The 20,747-nt window shown below is 45.2% G+C and overlaps 3 protein-coding genes across 4 annotated transcripts in view; 2 read left to right on the top strand and 1 right to left on the bottom strand.

The window, feature by feature from the left end:
• Positions 1-43: 43 nt before the first annotated feature.
• Positions 44-4,887, bottom strand: SAMD15 (sterile alpha motif domain containing 15). The gene is made up of 3 exons (XM_035328373.1): positions 4,789-4,887; positions 4,614-4,712; positions 44-593 (listed from the first exon to the last, which is right to left on the bottom strand). Exons 1-3 carry the CDS (start codon positions 4,882-4,884, stop codon positions 327-329), a joined length of 462 nt encoding a protein of 153 aa, XP_035184264.1. The 5' UTR covers positions 4,885-4,887; the 3' UTR covers positions 44-326.
• Positions 4,888-5,589: 702 nt separating this feature from the next.
• TMED8 (transmembrane p24 trafficking protein family member 8) lies at positions 5,590-16,849 on the top strand. The gene is made up of 5 exons (XM_035328374.1): positions 5,590-5,650; positions 7,817-7,948; positions 8,870-9,011; positions 9,293-9,592; positions 10,621-16,849. Exons 3-5 carry the CDS (start codon positions 8,885-8,887, stop codon positions 10,836-10,838), a joined length of 645 nt encoding a protein of 214 aa, XP_035184265.1. The 5' UTR covers positions 5,590-5,650; positions 7,817-7,948; positions 8,870-8,884; the 3' UTR covers positions 10,839-16,849.
• Positions 16,850-18,565: 1,716 nt separating this feature from the next.
• Positions 18,566-20,747, top strand: part of LOC118168177 (probable serine/threonine-protein kinase DDB_G0272254) — a 9,481-nt gene continuing 7,299 nt past the window's right edge. Inside the window, exons 1-3 of one of the 2 annotated variants that reach the window (XM_035328360.1) lie at positions 18,566-18,780; positions 19,004-19,180; positions 20,278-20,383. In XM_035328360.1, the coding sequence (XP_035184251.1) occupies positions 18,620-18,780; positions 19,004-19,180; positions 20,278-20,383 (444 nt within the window). In that variant the 5' untranslated portion in view covers positions 18,566-18,619. The remainder of the gene's footprint in view (positions 18,781-19,003; positions 19,181-20,277; positions 20,384-20,747) is intronic. The other variant, XM_035328359.1, reaches the window with a different exon arrangement.

Below are 20,747 nucleotides of genomic sequence, written 5' to 3'. Positions count from 1 at the left end.
AAAATACATCTATGATTGTGTTGTTTTTTTTGTGTGTGTTTTATTTAATCAACTATAAAACAGAAATGAAAGACAGTGGTAAAGTCATGCTTGATTTATGGGTTCTGCTTCTCTTAGTTCCTGGAAGCAAATGAAGGACTGCAGAAAATCCCTGTGGAAAAGAGGCGATGTAGGGATGTGTTTGCTGTAATCAAACAGCTAAGAGCTACAATGGGCTTTTGTGTAATGTGGAGAATGTCGAACTGTACCTCCTTATGGCAAGGTAATAAAGCTATATAATGCTGTCCCAGCTGGGCTTCTTACAAAGGTGGAACTGCTGTGTGACTCTAATCCTGCCTCTGGGTGCCCTGCGATAAAGGGACTGCATCTGCCTCTAACCCAGTCTGGGCTTGTTGCAAAGGAGGTCCTGTGCTATAGGGCTCCAGGCCTGCTTCTTGGACAAACTGTGAGAAAGTGAGGGCATCTGCTTTCTCTCCTGATCGGGACTTTTGCTCCAGGAAGAGGCCCATGTTGTCTCTGTATGGGAGGGCAATGGATCTGCTGAAGACAGGCTCTTCGATCCCCAGCAACTCCCGCACATGTCGTGAAATCGTCTGAAATACGAGACAAAAATATCAGAAATTCTCACTTCATAGGGCAGTATCTCATATCATTCATTGAGCAGAAAAATGAACCGAGTTTCTGAATTTTGGAACAACTTCACTCTTGAATTTGCAACTCAGAAGGGCAATGATCTTGGTGTGACATTGTAAAAGGAGAGCAGACCGCTCATTCTCCAGATTTGCTGTGGGTGATAGCATCAGAGCTGCTCTCTTTAGTGGCACAAATAGCTTGGCTTTCCTGTTTGCGCTTGCAGAACAAACAAGTTATGGGTGACTGAGCTGGAGCCTATACTGCCTAATGCAAAAACATTGCTGTTTGCTAAGTTATATTGTCAACAACAGTCTATACACAGAAGACGAGGTGGAAAAACTAATTAAACCAATAAACCGTATTGCTCAAATCATGGATGAGTGGCTGTGAGAGCCAGCTGGACCTGGCACTGTCAGCGAAGAGACTTGCCGTTATTTTTGAGTCACCTCTGAGAACGTAACTTTCTGATCTGACTGAAGCTTTGAAATGCATATCTCAAGGTTTTACTCATCTTCCACAGCATTTCCTCAAAACCTTCCCCCAACCTTGGCTTGACTCTCAAGAACCTTGTCTGAAATCACAAGAATGCTGGACTGATATTTTCAGTGGTTTTGGTATCATTTAAAATACCAATACATTGGAATTAAAACCAGCAGTAACTTCACCTGCCCATGCTGAGTAGCCTTCACAAAATGTAACGAGTATTTCTGTATCAAGCTGCCATTTCCCCTAAATTGCAAAATGTTTCTGTGTCACTGAACCGATGCTATCATGCTAATTTCTATGGTAACTATCTGGGTTTTGACTATTTACAGCCTTTCATTGATATTTCGTACTGGGAAGCTGCTGTGCTTCTGCGCAGAGGTTTATGGCCTCACCTTTGCACCTGCTCCAGTCCACCCTTACTGACAGCCCCAGGTGGGCCACAGTTTGCTCAGAGCTCTGCAAACTTGGATTCCAGCCGAGCAGGGCTGAGTTAGAAACCACAAACAGCAGGGTAGAGCATGGTCTTCAAGAACAGCTAGGTTCCACTGAACTCTGTCAGATGTTCCTAATTCACTTACAAGCTTCAGAAAACATTACAGAAACAGACTCATTTCCAAGCTTGCTGAATTATGCCAGCTATCACTTCCTCTAGCTCTGATTAATTTCTCTCCTTCCGTTTCTCCAGGAGAAATAACAGGTTTTGCAGATGATTTCTCTAGCCTGGGGCTTAGTGTTTCTCAGCTGTTAAACGACCACCATACAAAACCCCTGCATCCCAATGCGAGGGTGAGGATTAAAAAGCATGTAAAATACTTTCCACCTTTGGCAAGTGCAAATGACTGACTACAAAGGTTGTGTCTGCTTGCAGACACAGCAGTAGAAATACTCTTGAAAGGCGGCTGTCTGGAAAAAAACACCACTGTGATTTGATGCCTTCGACTCAGACCAACAGGCAAAACTGTGGTGCTAATCAATATTTTTGGAGGCATATTTCAAACAATGACTGAAGATTGTTCAGCTTAGTGGTGAAGCTGCTTTTTGGTGCTCTAGAATAAAAATGCAGTGTTCAGACTCTGTTCATTGGAGCATAAAGATTTTCTCTCTCCCTGGCTACTTGAACTTTTCTACCTTGTGTCCTCTGGGGAAAGCAACTGTAAATCACAATGCGAAACAAACGACTTGGCTCAGTAAATGCAGCCTCCAGTCCCCCTGTGGTTTCCATTACAGAGGAAGAAAAGGAAGAAAATGAAATTTAAGTCAACTTGCTCTGATAAAGAATGGCATTAATGAATCAATTCTAGCAGAATCAAACTGCTTTGTCAAAGTACTACAACTTGGTAAATTATCCCTTCTAACCCCTGAAAAAATGCAACTAGATAGCACCTTTCTTTTAAAACCAGATAACTTTTCCCATCTGTGACCCAGAGTCTTGTTCTTATTCTGTGAAGAGCTTTGCTCTTCTAGGAAACATCTGTAAGGATTTTGGATCTGTTCTATCAGTTGAACTTTCCATTTTATTTTCCCTTTTAGGATTACTTGTCTGGTCAGTTTCAATTTCTCAGCCAATATTGAGAACAGGAACAAAAGACAGGCCTGCAACTAAAGCAAAATTAGCTTGCAGCTGAAGCAAAACCTCAGTTTTATTCCTGGGCTTGTCTTAGTTAAATTACATGATTTTTGAGTTGGTATTTTTCTCTTTGCTCATATTTTTGTAGAGCTCTGAGGACCTCACAGGGATGCTGATGCTCACTGCAGTCACTCTGTTGCAGTCTGAGCTCACACCTCATGGCAGGGCTCTGTGTTTATGCTCTGTAGGCTCAGAAGGCTCTGACCCCCAGGTGTATGCTTATCTGCTTTGAACTCCTGCTCAAAACTAGTACCTTTTGATCCCAAATCAGATTTCCTCCTGATCCTTCTGTATTAGCTGCATCTCTGCTAACATCAACAATATAAATCAGCCTAAAGTGGTTTAATCTAGGTTACCCTCTACATTTGTTAAGTGCCTTTTGTTTTTACATAAATAGATTTCTTCAGTGACGAAGGCCCGTTACCCTCTGTTTGGATTCAAGGTACAGCTGTTTGAATTTGCAAGAGACCAGACTACAGCTTGGTATCAAAGGGAACAATGCATTTAAGGGGGAGCATGAGATCAGCACAACCAAACCCACAGCCATCAGTAGGTGACTGGGATTCAGACAGTGGATCCATCCCTGCACGACTGAACACTCTGAAATCTCTCTCTCTCAGAACTGTTCAAACCAACCTAACTCACACTTCTCTGTTGATGATTACTGCTTTGTAGGGCACATGCTAATTGTTAGATACCTTTTTGCTAGTATTTATCTTCAGCTGTTGTGTTTACTGACTTTAAGGGTGTGGTAACTGTAAGCCACAGCAGTCAAACCACAGATCCCAGGAAAGAGAAAGACAAACTGTTACTAATTTCTCCATTTTATACTCTGTAAAACATAGGCAACACCTGTGCTGCTTCCACAGTTTAGTCACATGCATGACCTCTTTCCAAAATCCCCATCTTCTTTGGCTAAAGCCTGCTCTGGCTGAGGTTTGGAGCTATAATGGGAAGTAAACCAAAACAAAATAATCACAAAAGCTAGAAGTTTTACTGGGTCCTTTACTATTTTGGTGTTAACCCAAACTTCATTGCCAGCATCTCTAATATCTTACACCACTACACCTGTAGTGATTTTAATGGAATTACAGTATGCTGTAGAAAAGCAGTGTGATTTAATGAAGAGTAGACTCTAGAGTGTTTCAAATACTGAGCTGTAATACTTCGGCAGTGAGCTGTTTAGGTACAGTTTCTTGCTTCCTGTTATCACCACTAAATGAGGCAATAAAAGACCGAGAACACGCTCCTCCACCATGGTTCTAGTGAAAACTCAATGAATGTAGAAGGATAGAAAAATGTCATACATATATTTTAGATATGAAATGATTCTTTTCTAAACCTTCAGGAATCTTTGGAAGGCCAAACCATAGCTAAAAGCTTAACTATTGTTGTTTGTTAAAGAAAAGATGGCTTGAAAGGAAAATTACATATTTATAAAACAGGGAAGAGGCAGAGATGTTGTGTTCAGCAGAGCATAAAACAAGGAAGTCGTAATGAATTGACCTTCTGCTGCTTGAGAACTGTGGCTCAACCGCTGCATGTTAAAGCTGACCAGATTTACAGATGCTCTACAAATTACGTCACATCAGCAAGCGGAAAATTACTGAAAAGAAATTCTGAGGGAGTTTCTAGGAAAGCCATGTGCACGTTGCTAAGGATTTCTGTGGGGTCAGAGGAGGAACACAGGCTAACTGCAAGGCCAAGCACTCCTGAGGTACTTCTGGCACGCGGGCGAGGCAGCACGCAGTCTCCACGGATTGACACCCGAAAGCTCGCGAAGCCCCCCTTTGGCTGCGGGATTTGTTTGCCCAGTTTCAGCCCGCTCTCCGTGGCGGACAGGAAGGCGGCGAGCAGGCCGGGGCACCTGCATGTGGCCGAAGTCGGTGAGGCCCATGGCGGGCAGGCTGCTGCAGTTCACCAGGACGAGGCGGCGGCCGGTGATGCCGTTGGCTCTGAAGCACTCCTGGGGGGAAGCGGAGCGGGTTAGTGGCGGGCTCACCCCCCGCCCCCGCCCCGCGGCAGGCCCCGCAGCCCCGCACCTCGTACTGGGGGAAGCCGAGCCGCGCCACCCACTCGGCCACCTCCGCAGCGCTCCAGGCGGGGTAGGGCCGGGCGGGCCCCGCTCCGGGCTCCATGGCTCCCCGTTCCCGTAGCAACCGGCACTTCCTGCGGCCGCCCCGCGCCATCCCTGCCCCGGCGCCGCTCGGGTGCTTCCGGCAGGGCGCTTCGGCTCCGCCGTGCCCATGTCGGACGTGCCTCCCGCCGCCGCCGTAGGACCCCGGTTCGAGCCCCCGGCCGCCGGGGCGCCGGGCGGCATCAGCGACCCCCCCGCCGGGGAGCGGCGGCCCCGGGGCCCCTCAGGTACGGGGCGGGGGCGGCGACCCGGGGCTGGGGCTGCGCCCCGGGCCGCCCTCGTCCGGCAGGAGGGGCTGGGGGCGAGCCCGGGTGCGCAGGGGGGTCCCTCCGGCCGGGTGCTGGGCAGGAGGGGTTTGGGGCTCGGGGCACAGCAGGAGCCCTCAGGCAGGCTTCGCGGCGGCGGCCCGGGGGTTCCCAGCTGCGCTGCCAAGTCCAGCCTTGGTGCCTTCTGCATTAACCCGGCTTCTGAGAGCGGTTCTGCACCGGGAACGCCTCAGTTCTGGTGCTCCCTTTTTTATGTTCGTCCTGCAGGATGCTGGGGGCAGCCTGTAACGTGGCAGGCTGGTGCAGCTTTCCGTCCCGCAGCCACGCCACCTTGCCAGCGTTGGGGTGTAGTTGCCCTCCTGCCTCCTGTCCGTAAAGAGTGCGAGTTATTTCGTCTTCCCGTGTGTTCTGTTTGTCGTTAGAAAACGAAGATGCAGCCCAAGAGACAGAGCTTGCGGATCAGCTGGTGGAGTCCTCGGAGTCCAGCGCTTCGCAGTGCGGGTAGGAAGCGTTTCTGCGTGGTGTGGCCCACGTGCGTGACGGTCCCTTTCACCCCTGCCGCCTCCTCTGCCCCAGAACTCGTTCTGTGAAGGTGAAGAGAGGGGACGGGAGACAGTCATCGGCTTTCAGAGAGTATATACTGGAATCAGTACAGGGGGAGTGGTTCCTGTAGGCGTAAGGTTGTTCTAAAGCCTACGAAATAGCGAAGTGCAGTTCGTGGCTCACCTTTTCAGATCACAGAATCAGTCAGGTTGGGGGTAACACTGGTAGGTTTTGTAGTCAACAAGAACTAATGAGTATTCAGCAGGAAATTTTCTCTCTTCTTTTTGAAGGACGGCTTAATAATTAAGCATTTCCACCATGTATAGTTCTAGTGAAAGCTGAGCTAGAAAATGCATTTTACTGTTACATTGTTTTTTTTTTTTTTTTTTTTTTTTTTTTGACAGTGTTGTTTGTTTTTTCTTCTTCACCCTTTGTCTTTCACATCACACTTCCCTTATTGCGGCTGATCAACCACCTTATCAGATGTGTGGCTCGTTATTACCTGTTGGGCAGATGGTGCTTGTGGTCTGGCCAGTCTGCTGGCTGCAAGCACAAACACTGCATGCAGTCGAGTTTTCATTTACCAGCATGCATGTGTTGCATGTGACACGATTTTAGAAATTTGCAAGTTAAATTTGTCAGATGGAAGATCACACTATTCATTAAATAACGACCTCATTAAGAAAATAAATAAAAAAATATATAAAATCAACAGATGACCCTAGTTACTAAAATAGCAGTTTGATGTCATCTTGGCTTGATGCGAATGACATTGATATCAACTTTCTTGACTCCAAATGTGTTCTTATATCACTCTTTACTATGTCCTCTAATTTTCTTTAAAGAATAAATGTAGGCTGTGAGCAGAATGGCCAAAGTAGATGCTGGATACTCATGGATGTTACCTAATAAATTGTGTAAGTTGAATCTCCTTTGGAAGGAAGGCGGAAGGTCCAAAAGGGTTACTTGAAGAGGAACTAGCTGAACATTTTCTTTGTAGATCTGCTTATGGAGCTTGTACATTCTTCCAGATGGAGTACAGATCTGGAAACAAAAGCCACATTTGCCCTGTTCTGGTCTCCTGTATAGAAGCAGCACAGAATGTCTCTGAGTTGAGCTGTGATTTAAAAAAAAAAAAAACTATTCCAGACAAGACTGATAGTATGATCTCTTGTTAATGAGAATATTTGTCCTTTGTGAAGGGAGAAATTTGAGGAAATATGTATGTATTTTTATTACTTCTGTGTTCTCACACGATCCTTCAGACCGAGGCAATTTACATTAGTCTTGTAGCGCTGAGAGGAGGCTTCACTTTTCAAAAAGGAGACCGTTACTAAAGACTAGGTTGCTTCTCATGGAGGTTTCGCATAGTGTCTAACAGTATGACAGAGAAGACTTGCTCTGGCATCCATTTGAGTTAATTTGGGGTGACAACTCTTTCCAGTTCTATACAACATGCAGGAAGTTGTTTTTTAAACAGTAATTTAGAAAAATTTCCACAAGAGAAAGAATGTCGAGGATGTTGTTTCCTTTCTTGCTCATTCTTTTACTTCTTTGTACCTTTATTTTTTGTTCTGATATGTTCATCTCCTCTTGTCACAGTGCAGACCTTGGACCTCTTTACTCTTGTGCTGCCATTGTATGACTTACGGCTTGCTTGTCTGTGTAGCATATTTGAACGCAGCAGAAAGGGACCTGTGTGTTCTCTGTGTTTCTTGGGATTGCTAAAGGGAAAGGTGTGATGGACCACTTAAACTGAGGGCATTTTCAGTGTGGCTGTCCAAACTGTTTCAAATCCTTTCATTGATCCAGCTGGCCTCTGGTGGAATATGCAGGTGTCATGTAGTAGCTAGCACAGCATAAGTTGTCCTTTCTTGAGCAGAAAAAGTTACTGCTGATTTCTGTGTTTCGTACGGTGTTGGTGAGTTCCTCCTGTGGAAATGAGGGCAGAAGTGGTGTGTTGGAGGGCTCTTTGCACAGGTGGTGGGCACTGACCCTAGGAAGCTGGTTGCCTTCTGTCCCCTTGATTTCCAGTTGCAGAGCAGAGTGAGCCCTGTCATGGCTGAGCTCTGCTGCTTGTGCCCTGGGTGTAAGTGCTAAATTGTAGTGCTCTCTTCCTCCGAGAGGTCGCAGATTAGGTCGCCTGTGAGTGTGGGAGTGACAGAGGATTTGAAGGAAGAAGGTTGCACTTTGAAGGACCAGGAAGCTGCTGAACTAGAAGAGAAGCTGCCTGACCAAACCCAGCCCACCAAAGAGGTAAGTGGGTGTCTCTTAACTGGAAAAGAAAGAGGTGCAGCAATATTTCTTCCACCCTACTGCTGAGCTTAATGACTGTGGGACTGAGGCTTTAAGGACTGTGTTAATATGAAAATAATATTAACATAGATTCAGTTATATTTCTTCTATATGTTAATGGGAAGTAAAAGTTACCAATCTGCTTTGCAAAATCCCTTTTGTCTTTGGCTAGTCCTTACTTCCCTGCAGGTTTTGGCTTGCTAAGGCTTCAAGGTTATTTTCACCTTCTGCATCTTGTCTGGGTCTTCTTGGGATTCCCTTCTTGCAGATTTATGGGAGAGGGAATCTGCCATCTTTCATTTCTTTTGGTGAGCAGCCAAGCTGTTTGCACTACAAATACATTTGGGAAATGCTTTGCAAGTAGCACGCAGCTCAGGAGCTGTGCATTTTTATACATTAGAAGAGAAGGTTGGCCTTAATAAACCAGATGGACTTTTACCCAGGATGCAGTGAATGTCAGTGTGATCGTGGTGCAGTCTAAATGTAGACAGACCTGAAAAGCTCCCTCTAGAGAGACAGTGCCTTGGGAGTGCTTTCCAAGAGTAGTCCTCTAAATCTGCAAGGCTGTTGCTTTGCTGAAAGATGACAGTTAGCTCTGAGGCAGATGCAAACGTGCCTGCCCAGAGACTCCTGGGGAGGCTGAGGGGTCTGTAATGTGTGGCATTAATGCAGCATTTGTCTCCAGAGTTTATGAATTTGGTGTAGTGAGGGGGAATAATGCAGAGGTGCCTCAGAACCAGCTGTTTCTTTTCAGCTGTAACAGAAGCTTCTGCAGGATCTGACTTGACTTCAGAAAGATTCTTGGATTATTACCGACTTGTTTTAGATCTATCTGGAGACTTTCTTACTGTGATAAGCTTTGTGACTCTGTGCTTTGTGCAGGAAGCTGTTGTTCGAATGACCAACTACCACATACACCAAGGAGGAGGGGATATAGTCATGATTCAGTCAGATCACACTGGTGCTGTGGATATCCTTACAGCTGAGCTGGAGACTACAGACCTCCTTGGGGAGCAGAGGAAAGGTGAGGCCTGAAAGGACAACACTTGTCAATGACTCTGTGGGCATTTTTAAAGTGCCAGTGCCTGCCTTGGCCAGAGAAGAGCAGAGGCTGTGTCAGAGGCACTGCTGACTCCTGCTGGAAGTGTAGGTTCTTGGCTAGTGTTGTGTGAAAACTTCACATCTGCTTCTGGGAGCACGCTCCAGAATAAAAGAGTCTTATCAGAAATCGTTTCACTGTTTTCATATAAGAGTTTGTCAGTAAGAAAAGTAAGATGAGCTGCTGACCTTTTTCCCTTGTCTCAGCTCAGCCTCCCCCTCTGGCTCCACCCACTACATGGACCATGGGGAAGATGAAGGAATTCAAAACCAAGATGGCAAAGGAGAAGAATGCTAGGATGGTGGTGAAGCGAGGCGAGGTGGTGACGGTCCGTGTGCCAACCCATCCTGATGGGAAACGTCTTTGCTGGGAGTTTGCTACAGATGACTACGACATTGGATTTGGAGTCTATTTTGACTGGACCACTGTTACTAGCACTGCCATTACTGTTCAGGTCAGCGAATCCAGTGATGAAGAGGATGAAGAGGAGGAAGAAGAAATTGAAGGTTGGTGCAGAGCTCATGAGGGTTGATTTTTGGTGTTTGTTGCCATGCTGCTGAGTATCTTTCAGATGCTGTAATTTCCATCTACTTTGCTTACCCAGACCGCTTATCTCTGCAGCCTTTTGGATTTTGGTTAGGCTGCAATGAGAAAGCATTTAACCCTTCCTGCTCCAGCATATGTCAGTGGCTCTTGTTCTCCAAGAACATTCCTGAAATTCAACACACCGAAAAATAAATCAGAAATCACTTGTTCATTTTCCAGCCATTAATGAGATTAGGGTCTGAAACTTTAACTTGAGTGTTTTGCTCAGCCTCTGAGGCTGAGAAATTTCTGGTGGCAGATGAGAGCAAAAAGACTCTGTGTTTTTGTTTGTTTGTTTTTGGTGTGTGTGTGTTCTTTGTTGTGGCTCATTTGTTTGTGGTTTTTCCCAGTATATCAGGAGCTTCTATTGACTGCATTTGGGAGGACTGCTGCCTGTGTCCTTGTAGCTGTAAAAAGCACATTACCTGTTCTTTGTCTTCAGTGTATTTGTGGCCAGTGCAGCTGGGGATTTGGTGTCTGAGATTAATCTTGCAAGTTCTCCAAAGTACTTAGGTTCCTATGTGAGGAATTTATTCTTGGAGAAGTGAATCAAGGATGTACAAACACTGTGAGTTATAGCTACGACCTTTCCCGCCTTTCCTTTGCTCCATGTCCTTATCAGTGGACTTCTTTACAGAGTCCTTGTTGTGGCACGTATAAAAGCAGTGAGCTGTCTAGAAGGTAAGTTCAGGGAGAGGAGGCCAGGCTGGCAGGCAGGTATATACTGTCTTCCCAAGGGAACTGTTTCTCAGCATGCCCTTTGCCATGGTAAGGAAAGTGGGTCTTTGTTAGTAGTTTTGGCAGAGAGCTCAGGGCAGACACTGTGTGTAATGCTATCGTAGTTAGCCCTCCGTGTATTTATGTGTCTCTGTAATCTGGTCTTAGCTTTTTCTGGACTATCTAGTAGATTAACAGGCTCTGTCCTACTTCTCTGCTCTCTCCCATTCAGGACTCGCCCCTGTGGGTGATGTGGAAAGGGGCTCCAAAAGCTACCTGCGGAACCGCTACGGAGAGATCATGCCTGTGTATCGAAGGGACAGCCATCGGGAGGTGCAGGCAGGCAGCCACGACTACCCAGGCGAGGGCATCTACCTGCTGAAATTTGATAACTCCTACTCTCTCCTCCGCAATAAGACTCTGTTTTTTCATGTCTATTACACTAGCTGAAGGGATGGGAAGGGGCAGGGATGGCAGGCAGGCAGTACTGAGCAGAGCAGGCTGCCGCCCAGCCCTGGTTCTCCCCGATGGGCACTGCTGTGTGACAGAATCAAGGCACAACTCTGCCACCTCCTCTTCAGACACAACCTGGTTTCTCCTCGCATCCTCCTTCGCAGCTGTCCCAGTGGAGAAAGGTGGCTGTGACTCTCTGGTTGTCCATGGGCAGCTGTTCTTTCTATAAAACTTCACAAGTCCTGCTCTGTGCGGGCATCCGGCTGGGCCTTTGTTGTAGCCAGTAAATGCCTGGAGGCCAGGTTCAGGTGGTCACGGTTTCGTTCTGTTGCACTGGTACGAAATGAAGTCAAAATATTATTGATATGTTACTGTTCTGTAAATAATTCTTTAGACTCTTCTGCTGCATCTGGATCACTAGAGGGCAGCTGTCAGCTGCAGTGAGACAAAAGCATGGCTGGCTTGTCTCCTAACCACTGATAACGTTATCTCCTACCACCACTATTGTCACCAGCAGCCAGTGCTTCCTTCATTCTCATGGCAGGGGATGTAGCCTGGCCGGTAGCAGCCAGTGCTGGTGGCCAGGTCGTGCTAACAACAACCAGCCCCAGCCTACGGTAGGGTTAGGACAGGGTGTGGGAGCTGGGGAGGAAGGTGCACACCTAGAAGTTCATAGGAAGATTTTCGTATGGATTAAGAACTGGATGTTGCATCTGTTAATTATAGGGATATAAAAGTTATGATTAAAGCTCCGGTGACCACCAAAAGGTTTTTATTTTTTCCCCTCCTGTAATCCAGATGTAAGACAGAAGAAATGATTTACTGCTGTGTTGAATTAAGTACAAAACGGCTAGGATACAACCAATAAATATACAGGAAATGTTTCTCAGCAGCAGCATGTTTGTTCACTGGTATTGCTGCCAGCTGGATAATAGCATATGTAGCAAGGAAAATGCTCCCCAGGGAAGTGTAGTTTGTCAGCTGCTATTTCTGTTACAAAGGTATTGTTGCAAAAGAGTATCTCTGCTCAGAAAATCAAAAGGGATGGAATTGAACCAATCCTTTCTGTAAACCAGAATCAGCTAGGCCATTGCAAACCCTGACCATGTGGTAAAGGATGGAGTTCCTTGCCTGTTTTGGTGGCTAGCGATGGCATTAGTAATCACTTTCTGCTCCAGTATTGGCAGAGTTGAACAAGGATTAAGTTAATCCTTTGGAGATTAATTTTAAATCACATTTATCTGTAAGTGGTGTTTATTTTACTACTTTTAACTTAAATCATGCTCTTTTTAAGAATACTGCTGTATTTACATTTTGATACCTCTTTGCAGAGACACAAAATGGCTGTTTGCATGGTGATTCTAGTAGAGTTCTGAGTTTTATTTTTAAATCCTCCAGGTAAAGCACCTCTAGTTGGTCCATTCCTTCTATTGAGAGGGAATGATGGACAAAATGTTTTTTGGGTAGTTAAAGCCAAAGATTTAACTCTCCTAGGAGGGCTGCATATTTCCTATTGAGGCTATATGGTAATGCTGTGCAATTTGCTCTATATTCAAGCTCTTCTTTTTACTATCTCTGCTTACTTTTTCCACTACCCCAGAGCACTTAGGAAGTCAAGAAGGTGCGAGAGAGAAGTTTACAGTGGAGCAGCCTGAGCTGGGAGCACAGGAGAGTGGAAATCAGAAGACTGCTTGGATCACAATTACTTTCAGGGTGAGCAGGCAGGGAGCAGAGCTGGTCAGGGTAAGCAGCAGGGCTGTTGCCACTCTGGGCCCTGTGATGGGGGGAAAAGCAGTCAACTTTCTTAGAGGAGAGAGAGAACCTGGTAAGAGGGGAACTGCAAAGCTGTGTTATTCAAGTAGAGGGAAGCATAGCACAATCTTACATGGAGGTAGAACAGTAGGATTTGGAATCTGCCAGAGTAAGGTGATTTTTCATTTAGCAGCCTGGGGAGGACTATTCCTTCCTTTAGGCCCTCTTGAGGAAACAAAGGACTATGCAACAGCCTTTGTACAGCACTTCAGTCAGGCCTGAGCAACTTGCATAAGTTTCTCCCCTTTTTTCTTCTGTTGCCTATCAAGTTCTTAGACACTAAGCAGAAGATGACAGAAAAGACCTTTCAGTCTGTCTGACATAAAATGCCAGTGTCACCCCACATGATGACTGCCTTTGGTCCTTTCTGATATGATCTGCAGGGTGCTGTGTGTGCTTGCTGGTTAATATATGAGGCATTGTCTGGCACCTGGTCCACTTTCTAATTAGGATTTTTTTTATCACAAAGGGAATTTTGACCTGTACATACATCAGATTTTCTGGAATTATTGATCCTCAATTGCACAACTTACTGTGTGCTAGTGGGTTATCACCACTAAAGAACTGTTTCCCCTATAATGTGGCCTCCTTATTTCTAATTCAAAGCCACTTCCCCCTAGCATCTATATTTTGCTTGTATCACGATTCAAAATACATTTTGTTATGTTGTAAGAGGTTAATAAGGCTTGCCTCAGTACCACTTCTGGCTGCTTACTGAAACAAATACTATGTGCAAGTTATCAAGGTGTTAGTTGTTTTAGTGAAAGTAAGTTGCCTTGTAGATGGTGATCCTATCACTCAGTTCTAGCTTTCTGAAGCATGGGACAACCTTTTAATGAGGCTCAGGTCACTTGTTTGAAACTGTCCCCATCTCCTAGTCTCACTGACCTAAGCTTAACAGTAGCGTTGAATACGGTACGTCGTCCCAGTCTGTATGTGCCTGTCCTGCAAACACACAGTGCCCATAAATAGGCCTGCTGCAATGGAACTGAAAGCATTTGCTCTGTGTTATTTTGCTACTTGTGTTTCCCAGATGTATCTGGTATCTCTTACGAACACAAAATAGTTTTAGACATGGAATAATTCATCTGCAGGAAACAGAAGCTTCACAGTTGTACAGGATAATTGTTCTTTGTTTATTCTTTAATTTCCACATTACATGAATATGTTGTTTCTCAGGTATTCAAATATCATTCATTATTCAAGTGACAACTTCTCTTTGGAAGGATATGGAGTCTTTATTCATTTTCTGATAAATCCACTAGCTTGGCTGCATGGCTATTGATTAACAGCAGCCATTCTTATTCCAAATTGAACCCACAGTTGGTTCAAAGAAGTAATCTTATTTCTCATGTGTCTTTTTTTCTGCCTTCTGTGTCTCTTGGACTTGTATCTAATTCTGCTGTCTGCTGAGGCAGTTATGGAAGCCCTTCTTATTTTAATTGGAGACCATGGAACTAGACCTTGGGTCTAGAAAGAAAAATGAATTTAAAAGGCAGTTGCACTTCAGAGAGGGAAATTAATCTTCAAGAAAGGAAAATTTCTTATTTTTCTCCTGAAAGAAGATTTCAGATCAGTTTTAAAAAATGTGTTTCTTCTTCCAGTAGATTGTGTCTAGAAATTCAAAAAGCTCAATTAAGGGATCAGCTTCTTTTGCATTTTGCAGAGTCTTTTTTTTAAAAAAAAAAAAAAGGTCTTGCTTTTGTGAAAGCACTAAATTGTTTTCCATTTTGTTTCAAATATAATTTAGATCTAAAAATAAGATATGGGTGTTCAGCCAGAGACATTACAGTCCTGTAGCATAAAAATTAGGTTGTGTAATTATTTATTTATAATAATTGTTACAATCTTTTGGACATTTTTTAATGTCAAAGAAGGTCATAAGTTAAGTTTTCTCTTATTTTCCCTCTTAGCAGTAGTGTAGCAGCAGGAGTTTAAAATGTATGCATTTCACTGAAGACTGAGAGTTAAAATTGCTTAATCAGGGACCACATTACTGATTGAATTTACTCACAAACTCTTTGGAGGCCTGCAATATAGATTCATGTGAAAGATTATTGTGTCAGGCATAGGCTAGTTGCAACTTAAGGTTTGGGACCCATTTAATAGTTATGTAAATTAATATTGCTGAAGAGCCATTTACACAAATATAAGATGAAAATGTGTGTTTAAATCTAAGGAGAGAAAGAGCTTCATTGACTGACTTAAGGTGCTGAGATGAAAGTTGAGTTACTATGCAACTCGGTCTAAAAGGTAGCCATGCTCCTTTCTTTTTGGCTCCGTCCTGTGCACGTGTCTCCTTGTAACTGTGTGCATGTAACTGCGCACGGCCCGCAGTGGGACCAATTGTGCAGCTGGACCTGGTAGGGTGGGCTAGCGGTGACCCTTGTCACACGTCCAGTTGCTGAAAGAAGTACTCACTCTTGTGAGCTGAAAATTGGGGTAGAGAATGAATCCCTAAATGAGTTCACTTTTTTTTTTTTTTTTTAACCCCCCTGCTTATACCTTTCCTCCTTGTCTCACTACCCCATCTAAAGCCGCTCTATAGAGGATTTATCACAAGGTGCCTTAGGAGCAGGGAGCATGTCTGAAATAAGAGCCATAGATGTCATTAAGCCAAGGGGTTTCTTCTCCCTGTTTCTCTGCCCGTTCAAGTAGAGGGGAAGCACTAAATAAGGTGAAGCAAGGGGAGCCCCAGTAGGCTGTTCCTGGATATTTAAGCTGTTCGTTAGACTGCCTTGTTGCTGTAAGATGATAGTAAAACTGTGTTTGAGTTTTCTGGCACCATAGGATCTTTGCCTTTGGAAATCATATGCTGCTGTCAGATGTTGGGGAACACAGAGGACTACTCTTTTTGATATGCTGATGCTAAGCCTGAGGACCAGAAAAACACTAGATAGATAGACATAGATAGCATTCCTTCCTTGTGGCCATTCACCATTTTCCCTAAGAAGCATTTGAATCCAGTGCTGAGGGGTGTGTGCTTATGTGTATTGAGACCAGATGAGAGACCAAAGTAACAAAGGTTTATTGATCTCCCAAGTGGGAGAGAAATTTCTCTAATTCTCATATCTGGGAAAAGTATTGGATGTGATGATTAATGTCATGTAGCTGTAGCAGGACATCTGAATTGGTAGAATGGAAAACTGTGAACTGATCTTGTTAAATATAGTAGCTAATTGGACTGTGAAAGAAGCCAGGAGTTAAGCAGGAAGCCAGGAGTTAAGCAGGAGTCAAAGTCATCTAAAGTGCATTTGTAGTATATACAAACTAAGGTTTTAAAGCATACATCAAACTGCAGAGTTCAAACACATCTTGCTAGGAGGAGAATTTTCTGTGGGACTATTCCACATTTGCCTCCAAAGATTCTTTGGCATCTTACTCTAAAACACTTGTGCTGTTACAGCTGAAGACAGATCATCGGGCTGAGTGAACATGACTCCACTTGACATTTCTGTATTCTGTTCTGAATTTCACATGTCGCTTTCTCAGAAGCATCATCATAAGAAATATGTACCCTTTGTCAGGCAGGGAGAGGAAGACTTCTGTGATTTGTTGGTTAGGGTTATCTAGTTTAAGCCCATCTGGACTGGTGAGTCAAGTCCCTTACACAGGAAGGTGGATGCCAAACCACTAAGTTCAGAGCTAAAGAGGCTTTGCCAAGTAAAAACCTTGAAGTTTAGAACCTATTCTCAGAAACTGAACAGTTGGTGATGATCTCTGTGCAACCTCCAGGATGCCTGAATGATTAACTGCTCACCTCAGGGTGAAACAATCTGCTCTCAACTCACTGCTCCAGGCTGCTAGCATAGTCTTTCAATTAAGAGTGTCTTGTAGCTGGTCGTGCTCCCCCCCCCTCCCCGATGTATATTTTTGTGAAGTGTAATGTTTGTCTGTAAGTCCGTATTTATGTGATATATTTATGATGTCCTGTAATCTCAAAACTGAGTTCTCTGCACCAACCTGTTGCTTTTCATCTCCTCCCAAGAGATGAGTTTTAAGTGGAGAACAGGATGTTTTAACGAGAGGTGGCACTGATTCTCTCTTGCTGAAGGGCACATGTGAAGATATATTTATAGCGTGCTTGCATTCCTTCTAGGCTTGGTTTGTATTGTTTATATTTAATGTGTTGTGGCTGATTTGTAATAGTATATTGGAACTTATTCCCTTTAAATAAACTTTTCACTATGCAATCACTCCCTTTGTCTTCTGTTTAAAACAAGTGAATGTCTTCATATGAGAAACCAAACTACAGACTTTCCAATAAAATATGAATGCAATAAAGCTTCTATGAGCAAAGTAGCTATTAAAGATGTACTTTGGAGTGTACCAAACATCCTAGTTGCAAATGGATAGGAAAATGCTCTGTTGTCAGTTAGTGATTATGGCTTTAGCCAGGATTTTTTCTGTCTATTAAAATGACTGTCAGGGATTTTTTATTCTTCATATTCTCTGCAGCACTTCAGATTATACTGAATATTTGAAGAACTCGAGAGGAACGAGCTATTAGCCAAGCTCATATATAGTTTTAACCAGGTAGAATTTGAATGGTCTTCCTCCCAGTGCTTAATACTGGTACTTTTCACCTCCATTTGCAGAGATCCCTTATGGCTAACTAATCTATTACTGAAGTTTTCAATTTGAAGGTTTAAAAACATCCTTTCAGTTATCACATACTGATGAAATTATGAAATTATCTAAAGAAAAGTGCCCTTCACAATTTCCTCATAGCTGCTTGACTGTCAGCTTCATCTTGACTGTATTTATATAGCCTGAAGGAAACATCTTCAGAGAACCTCCTGGTCAAAACGAGAAATTAGCTTTAGCCATCCTTTCTCACTTGTCTTGTTTTAAAACCCACTGGGACAAGCACTGCATAAGTTCAGATGTCTCTGTTCTCATCCTGTGTTTGCCTGGAACGTTTCTACAAAATAATTGATGGGCAGGAGCAATCATGTAGAAAGATGATCAAAGGGATGGATGACTGCCAAGTTATGTTTTATTTATTTATTTATTTTTTAGAGTACATAAAAGAAATAGTGCTACAGCTATTGATAACCATTACCTCACTATGCATCTCTTGTCCTCTGTCATGGCTCAGGCATTTGGCCAAGAGGACAGTGAAGCAACTTGGTAGGGATGCAGAGAAGTTATGTGAAATTTCACAAGTCATTTCCTATCCTTTCCATATTTTTTCTGGTTGGACTGCAGCAGGAATGGTCTGATCTCATGCAGCTCAGCAAAGGTCTCACTTGAGTGGGCTGGGTTGGCCTTGCCTGGGAGGCCACTCTTCTTTCCAGGTGTGTGTGGGCAATGTTGTCCCTTTGTGCACTGAAGCCCTGTCACTGATTTCAGTGTTGTCTGGTTATCGACAGCAGTTTCAAACTTAGCAGTGCTATTCACTGTTGTAGTGGTGGGGTTGGATATGCAGTGGAACACATACTTCATAGTAAAGGATGTGCTGGTTTTTTATTACTTACTCCCATCCTGTCTTCTTTTGGTGGTAGTCCTGATTGCTGAATACAAGATTCTTTTTATGCGAGCTACAAGAAATACGCACTGATAACATTACTAAGGAATCTCAAAACTATTCCTCCCCAGGGGATGTGTGGCTCGGGTTCTAGAAACATGTATAATTCGCTACAGAGACAAGGACAGGGCCTGGGTTAGGATGTGAGAGCAGCTTGCTGTCCCTCCTCCTTGCCATCAGGGCACAGCCACGGAAGCACCAGCAGGGAAACACAGGCACCGCGGGGCTCGGCGCCCTTCTTCCTGCTCGCAGGAGCGGAGCCTGAAGGCAGCGGGGCCCCCAGTTCTCCCACGGCACCTCCGGGCCTTCATCCCCCAAGGATGGAGGAGGCGGCGGGGGCGGCTGATGGCCGGCTGCCGCCCACAGCTGCGCCGCCCTTCGGCGCCTTAATGGCGGCGCCTCGCAGCCCCTCACTCCTCTCCGCCTCCCCGCCGCCATGCTGCCTGCGTGCCGCCGCCCCGCCGCCTGGGCCGGGTTAGGGCCGGGCCCGGGGCTTGGGCCGGGTCCGGGTCCGTCAGCGGGCGGTGGTGCCCGTCAGGGCGGTCTGGCTTTCTACGCGCTGTGGGGGCTGCGGGAGCCGCCCCGGCGGCTGGGCAGGTGCGGCCGGGCCGGGCTCCCCTCGGGCCCGGAGGCTCTGAGTGGCCCTACTCCCTTCTCGGGCTATTTGCTTTGTCATGATCCTGTGCAACCACCTCTTAAACCAAAGCAAACCTTCTCCTTCTGTCCTCCCCCGGTATAAAGATACTTCCCCACCTTTTCATGTACTTTTGAGCCTTCTAAGTACTTCTCTATGATCTTCTCCCTTGTTTTTTTCTCCCAGCCAGTCCAGCAAGATGGGCTACCAGGCTTGGCTGCCCCTGCCGCTGCCCAGGCAGCTGGTGGTGTTTGGGCTGGGGGACTGGAGCTCGTACTCCCCAGACACGAGCATCGCCGTGGACGTGCTGGTGGCGCCGGGTGTTGGAGCGCAGCGGGTCGGCATGCTGGGGCCCACCCGCAGGTAGTGGCAGGACTGGGTGCTGTTGGGTGTCACTGGGGTGCCCTAAAAACACGGGGTGCTGCTCGCACCTTCTCCAGGACACTCAGCCTGCCAGTCCTCGCAGCCTGCTGTGAGTCTTCACTTTGCAGCTCAGAGGGATAGTGGCTGGAGGAGCTTTGGTGAGGGCTGAGGGTGGGCTTGGGTCAGGAAGCAGTTGTCCTATCCCACCACGGGTGGTGAGACCTTGACTTCAGTGCCATCAAGATTCTTTTTTGGATGGAGGCGTAAATTAGTTGTCTTTCAGCAGTGAAGGTGTGATGGGTGTCTTCTGAGCAGTATTGGGGGCTAGGGGAAAGAGATGACAAGGACAGGTGAGGTGCCGCGTCATGCTCTTCAGGGTTCCCCTTGTCCCCAGAGACAGCTGATGGTGCTACAGGGAGCTCTTTGCAGCAAACAATGTTGTGCTAATGAAAGCAGGTGCAGCCTTGTGGTCAGCAGTATACAGCCTCTGTCTTTGAGAACCACTTGGATGACAGCAGGATTTTTGCAAGCAGAGCTGGTCCTAGACGAGGTGGACCCGAGAAACATGATTTCTGCTTTCCTTATTTTTCTTTCCATTGGCTTTATACAGATGAGACCAGAGATTCCTGGGGTGATTTGGGGGAGGGTAAATGCGGCAGGACTGTGGGACACAACCAAATGTCACAGGTGCATTGTTTATATTAAGGATGTCACAGATCCCGTGAAACAATGTGTTTAGAATAGGAAGTCTTTTTCTTACCTGTCTACTGTGAAGACTAGTTGGATAGGCGAGAACACAGAACATTTCCCCTTTACCTCTTACAGGCTGTATGAGTTCCCAGACCAGCTTGCATCTTGGTAATGGAGTGAAATAAAATCAGAGATAGCTATTAATTCATTCTGTTTCATGAGGTTACATTTGTACATCTAAACATAAGCCAGTCTCCATAGCTTCTTGTGATGTTTTCAACTTCCTTTCAGCTGCTTTGAGGGCTGGATCTTTTTTTGCTTCGGGGTGTTATTTGTGAGTACAGCAGCAAGAATTCTTCACTGGTTGGTTTTGGTTGTGGGCTGAAAACCCATGGTCCCCTGTGCAGGTCTCTGGTGTGGGAAGGTGACTGGAGGACGGATATTTTTATGGCCTCCTTGAAAGAGATGGACAAAGGCAACTCTGTGAAAATTGTCCTGACTGTTGATGGACAGGTAAAAGAAACAAGAACCTCTTCTCTTCCTGTACTGGGTCACAAACCACTTCAGCTTTGCCAGCTTGGAACTACAGACTTCCTTTCCTATCCACTTACTTTTCTTCTCTTTCCTACTTCAAGGCAGAGGCATGTCACACAGATCTATTAATACGTCTGTACTGAACCTCAACTCTCTTGATATTCTAGTACTTTTCCCTAAACTCAACTTTGCTAAAATGCCCCATGTATTGCAGCAGGTGTGCCACAGGGTATGGGTTAAATTCCATTTCTCCTCTTTCTTGGAGTTTTGGTACATAAACCATTGCTTTCCCATGTGCTGAAGTCTTTGGGTTTAGTATCTTTCAGTGTCTGACTTTGATATT

The sequence above is a fragment of the Oxyura jamaicensis genome, chromosome 5 (assembly GCF_011077185.1).
Source record: "Oxyura jamaicensis isolate SHBP4307 breed ruddy duck chromosome 5, BPBGC_Ojam_1.0, whole genome shotgun sequence".
NCBI classification, from domain to species: domain Eukaryota; kingdom Metazoa; phylum Chordata; class Aves; order Anseriformes; family Anatidae; genus Oxyura; species Oxyura jamaicensis.
Note: the sequence above shows the minus strand (reverse complement) of the source record. Positions and strands in the feature narration are given on the sequence as shown.